Below are 8,889 nucleotides of genomic sequence, written 5' to 3' on the forward strand. Positions count from 1 at the left end.
AGGGTCACAAACATGTCTATTTTTGTTTTCAAAATATCACATCTTAAAAGCCAATTGGGATCCACCCCCCACCCCATAATTTGTACACTGATAAATCCCATGGACATAAACTTTTAAAACATCGGATGTATCCCATAGATTATGAGGAGTGAGATGGAAAGGAGTGGCTTCCCTTACCTCGATACCAAACTCCATACACACTACTTTCCCTACGAATTTCTTCACAGACTTCCGGAAAATCAAAAGCTGGGTGGGATCTAAGGATCAGGTGCCAAGTGGGAGTAAGCATCCTAAGTACTGCTCAGGTAGACAGAATTGTTCGCAGTCAAATCTTGTGTAAAACAAAGGCCTAACACTTGGTATGAAACATATCAGCCGAATGATAGATTATTATTTTTTTAATCATGTAGGAGAGCTGGGGGGGGGGGGGCGGGGGGCTTTCAGTATCATAGTTATAGACGGCGAATTTTTTTCAAGGTTAGCTTTATGTTACATTTTTGAATTTTCAGTTATAATACTCTGTGATTGTGTCAAAGAAAAGTATTAGATTAAAAGAAAAGATAAAAAATTAAGAACTGAGAGGGGGGTATGTCTGTTCGCAATTTTACATGTGTATCTAATTATGTAAAAGTAAAAGTATATATGTAACATACTACAGTATCATAAAAACCAAAAATAATATTCACTGTAATATTCAGTTCTCAGGAGTGAGACTGTGAGGAAACACCTCCCCTGTCGAACTTAAAAAATCTTATTTTTTTTAAAGATCGGGATCGAGGTTCGTGTAATTCTAAATTGTCAACAATATCGATCGAAGATGTAGTAAAAATTAGGCCTAACTTCTAGAGTTTCTAACAAATGTCTCGGGAAACTTAAAGAAGGTTTGTGGTTATTTAAATTCTGATCTGAAAGCCTTTTACAATGTTTTAATTTATTTTGTCGGTTAAAATTATTGTCAGATGCATTTGTTGTGGATTGAGATTCTATTTATGATTTCTAAGTAAGAAGAGGTGACAGACTGTTATGTAGCATGGACAAGCTATCAAGAGCCGTAGAGTATGCGGAGGTATGTACATGCTCCTTATATGGTGTACACTGTAGTATGACGTAATAACATACATGAAGTTCAATCATATCAATGGACGGTCAACAGGTCCAGTCTAATGACTATTTCTATTCCCAAAGTAGCTATTTTTACCTACTTTTTGTATTATCTGCATTTTGTGGCCAAATTTAAAGACCAAACGGAGCAACATGGTAAATACCATATCTTTTTATACAGTCACACTGATGAGAGTTACTTCATTCCGAAATTTCCTTGTTAGTCTGTTGAGCTCGCTATCAATAACTACATAGGTAGAAATAGTCTTTAGACTGGACTTGGTCAAGCAACCTTGCAGAGGACTGTGCTTAAACCAATGCAGCACTATTCATTAACACATCACTAATCTGAAGTGTCCTACACCGGCCACATAATGGAGTCTTGTTCAACCAGACCTTCAGCTGTCTCCTTAAATCTCTGACCAGGAAATTGTAGATTTACAGAAATAGCAGAGTCTCTAGTAGAACAAGTGTATAGTCAGATAAGCCGTATTTCACTGGTGCCAAGCTAACTGCACTATGACATAATATTTACATTTGCAAATGTTTTCCTTTATATAACACAACTGAAAGCAATGCGTATGTATAACTGTATAGATACAGGTATGGGGTCAAGAGGTCATAAATATGTGTTTGGACAAATATTCGATGTAATTTCTCTGTGATGTCTCTGTGATGTCATAAAGGTTTGACGCGCTTTTAGTGGATTACATACATGCCGTTGAGTTTGAAAAATAACGCATTTCACAAGTTAAAAGTAACAATCAGGCAAATGTAAAGTATGAATAAGTCACAAATGTAAATAAAAGTACAGGTAATAAGGTATCATTTTCTGAGTTTTATTGGGATGTAAAACAGGTTGGCACATGATCAAATCTTCCATAAAGCCCTTCGGGCTTCATGGGATTTGATCATGTGACCAACCCTTTTTACATAGATCTCAATAAAACTCAAAAAATGATACCTTATTTCTTAAATATTCAGGTTACATGTAAAATAATTATAAGACTGAAAATTTATAATCTATCAATGTTTCCTTACAATTAAGGCCTTCCTTATTGTCTCATACTCAACAAAGAGCTTAGTTTTATATTAAAATCAGATGTTAGATCCACTCTTTTAGGCATTATACTAGGAGCATTGCCAACATATAATTTTGATTAAATTGTTTCAGGGTTAGTATTAGTTATCAACATTGGCTAATAGACTTCTTGTAAAGCCTGCATCTCTAGTATTTCACGATCTTTGAAGTGCATGCAAGAAAATCTATCAAATTAATTTTTAAACACATGCATGCAACAATACTACGTGATAAAAGTCATTAAAATTTTTGGATTTTTTTTCAACAGTATTTAGGCCAGGCAGCTAAACAAAGGCCTGATTCACTGTGTAAGCCATCATCCAGCAGTAAAAGGTGAGAGTCAAATTGCCTCCTGAAAATAAATTACTTCATTGGTAAAATATGTTTTAATTTTTGTTCATTATGGAATAAACTGTCATCTTTGAAGACTTTCTGTGAAAGAAAAACGCTTATTCTTAAAAATAACATCCAAAGTACATGTAGTGTAATTAATATGATCAGTTAATATTTGAGTCCTTGACAGACACAATGTATAATGAAGGTCCTCTTTTTGTTGCAGTAAATCAATTCACCAGAAGCTTCACGATTTGTACATAGAATCCTGCCAGAACCAAGATGATAGCAAGGTCAGAGGAAACTCTGAACAAGTCATACAGAGTTCACACACAGCTGTAGGACCATCTCAAAAAATTGTTTGCTTGTCCTCTTTCGACCAATGGACTGAAAATAACAAGATGGCCTGTTTGAAGACTTTATTTTAACCTCAGGAAGCATTTTGCTAAGCATTACATTTTGAAACTTTAGGATTGATCGTAAAATTTTCTTGAAAAAAAATTTCTCGCTTTCCTATTGACCTAATTTTTTCATCATTGGGAGAGGGCAAACAAACATAATTTTAAAGCAGGGATGGGGTCAATTACTTTAAAAAGTAATTAATTAAATTACAATTACTTTGACTTTTTCTTCAATTAAATTACAATTAAATTACAGGCTTTCTAAGACATGTAATTAATTAAATTACAATTACTTTACAAAAGTAATTAATTAAATTACAAATTACATTTCAATTTTTTTGGAAAATCCTATAATCCTTGTCAATGAATAATATTATACAGAAGAGGGATCATTCATAAAGCAGATCGCTGCACAAAAATACAAGAAATAGTATGGTAAAGCCATTTGTATACTTGTGATTTAAATTTTAACTTTTATTAACAAAACACTGAAGAACTACTTGGGATCAGTTTGATGCAGTTTCCTCCACACAAACCCTACATGTACACAAACTGCATGTGATATGATATTTGATTAAACGGGGGTATTTCAATAGAGTGTAATATGTCACAACTGTAACCCCTCAAATTAAATATTTCTTTTGAAGTTAATCTAAAACTCCTGATATTGCTATTTCTGCAGAATATTTTTACTTCATAAATAATATTTGTACAGAACAAAACTTTTTCAGATACAAAATTCATTCATAAAATTCTGTTTAGACATTAAAATAATTATCAAATTGAAGGTGTTTCTTTTCTCAAACTAGCAAAGCATTTGAAATTGAAATAATTATCCCCATGTGTTGGCTTTGTCTTATTAATCATGGAATGAATACCTCTTTAGAGGAGTTGATTTGTTTTCATTGCAATTTACACCTGTGATCTGCAGGACAATTATCTCTTATCAACAAGAGAGAACTTAATTAATGACACACATTCCTTTTCTATTTTTCTTGACACACATATTCTGCAGTGACCAAGCAACAAACTTAAGATTGAAATATAATAAATGTGTATTTCATAGCTGAATAGACCTAGGAAGGGTGGTGCAAAATTCAGATAAACATGAAAAAAAAATTTTTTTTTATAAAATTGTATATTAAATAGAAAGAAACTAGATTAACTTCAATCTGTAAAATTGAAGGATTGAGGATATGTTTTGCAATAAAAAAACGTAGTAAAATAGGGAGGTAGTGGTGACAGTATATCATTTGAATTCATGTACATGTGTATCATATAAAGTAATTGAATGTAATTGAAAAAGTAATTGAAATTACATGGTATTTATTCAGTGTAATTAATTAAATTACAATTACATGTAATTGAAAAAATGTTCAATTACAAATTACTTGCAATTACTTCAAAAAATGTAATTAATTACAGCCAATTACAATTACTTTTTTCAATTACCCCATCCCTGTTTTAAAGATGGCCTAGATGTATTCCTCTCTAGATTAAACAGATAATATGATTATTTGACTCATTGTAAATTTTTAAAAGATCTTGCATTTTAAGCTATATGGTAGATACATGTATTTATATACAGCTTTTTTGAAACTTTTGACATCAAAAACACTGAGATCTTAAAAATTGTGGATACATTAAAGTAATTTGAGAATCTATATTTTAGCCTGGGTATCTTAATTGAATCTTCACTTACATAGAGTTCATGGTAGAGAGGTTTGACTGTATGTGAATCTTTGTAGGATTCCTGTGTAGTTTTTGTCAGTGTACTTTTCTAATCAACATTTTGCTTTCCAGGATATTGTGCTGTCCTCTAATCTACTGTCAAAGTTGGTCAGGAGAGACAAACTGAATTGTCTGATCCTCAAGCTGTACCCAGGAAATGAGGGCTACTCCATTATGTTACGGGGGCGTGGAGGGGTAGAGCTAGAGACACTGAAGCTCCCATATGAGGTCAGATTTAATATATAGAATTAGGGAATAACTATCTTCTGATTTGGTATTTGCGACCGTTAATGCTGATTTAACGGTCACAAACTGAGTTTTACTGGCGATGCGTAAGCGGAGCCAACGCGTTTGCGACCGTTAAATCAGCATTAACGGTCGCAAATACCAAATCAGAAGATAGTTATTCCCTAATTCTATTGCAATCCATGCATTTTGTTTGTTGTTTATGTCTTATTTTGATGAATTTTGTTACATGAAATACGTCACGGAGCGTTGTGTTTTTGCGTCGCTTTATTATGATGTCACAATGAAAAAGCTTTCACGCTCGTTAAGGTGTCATAACAGTATTATACTTTGGTTCACGTCAAATCATGGCTGACGCAAAATAATCCCGGAATCTTCCCTTCCGATTCGGGCATTTTGATACGAGACTGGAGCTGAATTTTTTTATGAGATGAAAAACAACATGTAAACTTCCTGTATTGACCAGATTTATTAAAATTTAGGGCGTGCTGATTTTTCTATATATTGTCAAGAGTGGGGAGTGATTAGGCCCTGGACTAGCTTTTCAAGCACCTGTTCGACTTCGACCGGAACAAACTTGCGTGCCTTGCTGGATGGCTATGTATTTTTTGGTACTAAAATCTTTATAAAGAATGGTTTTACAAGATCTGAAAAGGAAACTTCTCAGAAGTTTGTTTTGAATTAGTTACATCTACTCAAACTTGCGCATTTTTGGTAAGAATATATAGCAGAAATTAATACTGTTGTGACACCTGCAGTAAAAACGAATTTTGTACTTAGAAATATTGTAGTCTAAGAACTGAGGTTTTATTTTGTGAGTTTAGACGGAAAATGAGAAATAATGGCATTTTTCGACCCTCATTGCTGTTCGTTCATGTTTAATGGAGCATAGAAAATTAGTCCAGATTTCCTCTAAAATAAATTATGTTGGCCACACCACGGCCTGATTTGGATGTATCGGGTTGAGAGAAATGCATGGAATTTAGAGGACAGCTTAAAAAATACCTTGCCATCACACTCGTTAACGTTATTTACTCATAGTTAATTTTAAAATCTATAAATTTAAAAAATTTAGACCACACTCGGAGCAAAATAAAAATTCTGAATATGTGTAAATATCGGTTTATTTGGAACACATTGGTAACAGATAAAGAAATCCGGTCGGAAAAAATAATTATTGAGGCAAATCAATCGTAATTAAGCAGAAAACACCTTAATATTTCAATAATATTTATTTTTTCGATGCCCATTTTAACCCCACCCCCAACCTTATGACAAAAACTATTTCTTTCGCCCTGTTATAAAAAGCAAACTTATTTTGAACAATTTTTCATCCTCATGTGAATCAGTATGCATCCATTAAAAAATTAAAACGAAAAAACCGCACAAGTTTAACGCGCAAGATCATTACATACAGTTCAACTTTTGCCATATTTTTAGAAATCTGTGTTCACCGCGAAGCCCCCTGTCACAGAGTTTTGCCCGTAATTTTCCTATCTTGGGACGGATTTTTATGAAACTTGGTAAATACATTAAATAATCATCATAGATCGGGAAAATAGCAATATACTGGCAAGGACAAAATTTTAGTTTAATTGCAGGTGTCATAACAGTATTATACTTTGGTTCACGTCAAATCATGGCTGACGCAAAATGATCCCGGAATCTTCCCTTCCGATTCGGGCATTTTGATACGAGACTGGAGCTGAATTTTTTTATGAGATGAAAAACAACATGTAAACTTCCTGTATTGACCAGATTTATTAAAATTTAGGGCGTGCTGATTTTTCTATATACTGTCAAGAGTGGGGAGTGATTAGGCCCTGGACTAGCTTTTCAAGCACCTGTTTGACTTCGACCGAAACAAACTTGCGTGCCTTGCTGGATGGCTATGTATTTTTTGGTACTAAAATCTTTATAAAGAATGGTTTTACAAGATCTGAAAAGGAAACTTCTCAGAAGTTTGTTTTGAATTAGTTACATCTACTCAAACTTGCGCATTTTTGGTAAGAATATATAGCAGAAATTAATACTGTTGTGACACCTAATGCTCGTTTTACTGCTTCAAACATCAGTGCATTAGCGAATAAAAAAGTGTTTTACAAAACGATTGCATTAGAATTGTATACACTGTACATGATTTTTTTTAAACCGCACACATCGATGAACCAGTACACTGATGGAGAAATAAAGTACATTAACTATTTGTAATTTTATCTCGACAGACAAAGACATTGGAAATGTAAATATTAAATCATCAATTTCTACCTTACAGGTATCAGAGCTACTGGACTATGTGGACTCTTCTGAGGTGAGATATTTAGATTTGACAAGATCAAAAATAGAGGAAAATCAAAATGATGTGTGATAACTGTATTTTGTAGATAAATGAGTCCTATTAAAAATGAATTTTGGGGTGTTTTTTAGGTGTGGTGTATAATTATTATAATTTCTCTCTTTGTTCTATTGACAGCTTCCTCCGTTCCTTGTGGATCTTCTGGAGAAAGCTCAGGTCTGTAACTGATAGTTTGTTTGTTTGTATGTTGTTTTTCAACATCCCTCTTGAGAATTTTTCACACATATGGAGAAGCCATTTGTGGTGGAGAGCTGCAAATTTTGTTTTATACTCGGCATTCGAGGCCATTGAGAAGTGAGGCATCTGTTACATGCCAGCACCTACTGTGACACAGGACCTCGGTTTATACGGTCTCATCTGAAGGACCGGTCTCCATGTCCCACAGTGTAATTAGAAGTTAAAACTGTAGTCTTCATAGGAAGCATTCTATTTATGATGTATTATAATTCAGCATATGTCTGTGATAGGCGATTTTCAGATTACAGGTGAACGTATTCTACAGTGGCTGTGTTATTCTGTTTGTCTGTCTCTCTGTCTGTCTGTCTGTTTGTGATGGGTGATTTACTGATTACAGGTGAACGTGTTCTACAGTGGCTGTGTTATTCTGTTTGTCTGTCTGTCTGTCAGTCTAGCTGTCTGTCTGTCTGTTTGTGATGGGTGATTTTCTGATTACAGGTGAACGTGCTCTATAGTGGCTGTGTTATTCTGGAGGTCCGAGATTACAGTCGGTCAATCACCGGCTCATACGACACACAATATGTTCTACTGAAATCCACGCCTCAGGTATGTACATCCTCTTGTAACAGTCAGAATGTTTCTAATATTGGAATGAAAATATTACAATTACCGGGTAGAAAACGAAACTCACAAATTTTAAAATTTGCTGACTTGCATGAACATTATTGTATACAGATTATGCTAAAGAATTTTAAATAAAAAGAGATATTTACAGCTTGATTACAAAAATGCTATAACCATGTAAATTACATGTAGTTGAGCAGCTCTCATCTTGTTCAAGTATATACTGAAAAAGCACATTTTTTGGGGGGTTAAATATTTGATGATTGAGGAGAAACATTGGTTCAAGGGTTTCAGGGTTGAAGAAGTGCAGCATTATTACACATTTAAAGGGGCAGGGTGGTTGTGCCCATTTTTAGACTATTTTGGTCTCCTTAAGAAGAAGAGTTCCATATAAAGATATGCAAAAATGATCAAATTTTGAAATTATAATGTATGAAAATTTTCTTTGCCAAATGATAGTTGACAGCTTAAGATATCATATCTAAAAAAATAAGTTATATCCGATGGTTATTTTGTGGACTCTCCCAGCCTTCTTACAATCCTAAAGTTCCTGGAAAACATAAAACCATGTGTCTCTCCATACCACCAAAACAACAAGAATAAAACCCCTGATGAACAGTAGATACTAGATGTTTGCAACATGAAATGAAAAAAATTATGCTAGGATATTTATTCTTTAGTCATTTTCAGTCTATTTTGTCAGACTTATATACCATATACCAGTTATTATTTGTAGACATCACTTAATTTACTAGAATATTTTTATTTCAGTCGATGTTGTCAGACATGTACAATATAATCAATGACGGCCATCGCTTTAATTACGAGGACATTATTAT

General features: G+C 33.7%; 1 protein-coding gene across 1 annotated transcript; it reads left to right on the forward strand.

Moving 5' to 3' along the window:
* Nucleotides 1-799: 799 nt before the first annotated feature.
* Nucleotides 800-8,864, forward strand: LOC134282702 (transcription factor SPT20 homolog; the record flags this gene model as incomplete). The annotated part of the gene is made up of 9 exons (XM_062765109.1): nt 800-881; nt 1,002-1,066; nt 2,451-2,515; nt 2,742-2,808; nt 4,720-4,875; nt 7,169-7,204; nt 7,367-7,405; nt 7,925-8,032; nt 8,822-8,864. Coding segments are annotated over exons 2-9 (550 nt in total), but the record flags the coding sequence as incomplete, so codon positions are not given.
* Nucleotides 8,865-8,889: the final 25 nt, after the last annotated feature.

The sequence above is a fragment of the Saccostrea cucullata genome, unplaced genomic scaffold, assembly GCF_032062105.1.
Source record: "Saccostrea cucullata isolate Sc308-1 unplaced genomic scaffold, CSIRO_AGI_Scuc_v1 ctg17772, whole genome shotgun sequence".
Lineage (NCBI taxonomy): Eukaryota > Metazoa > Mollusca > Bivalvia > Ostreida > Ostreidae > Saccostrea > Saccostrea cuccullata.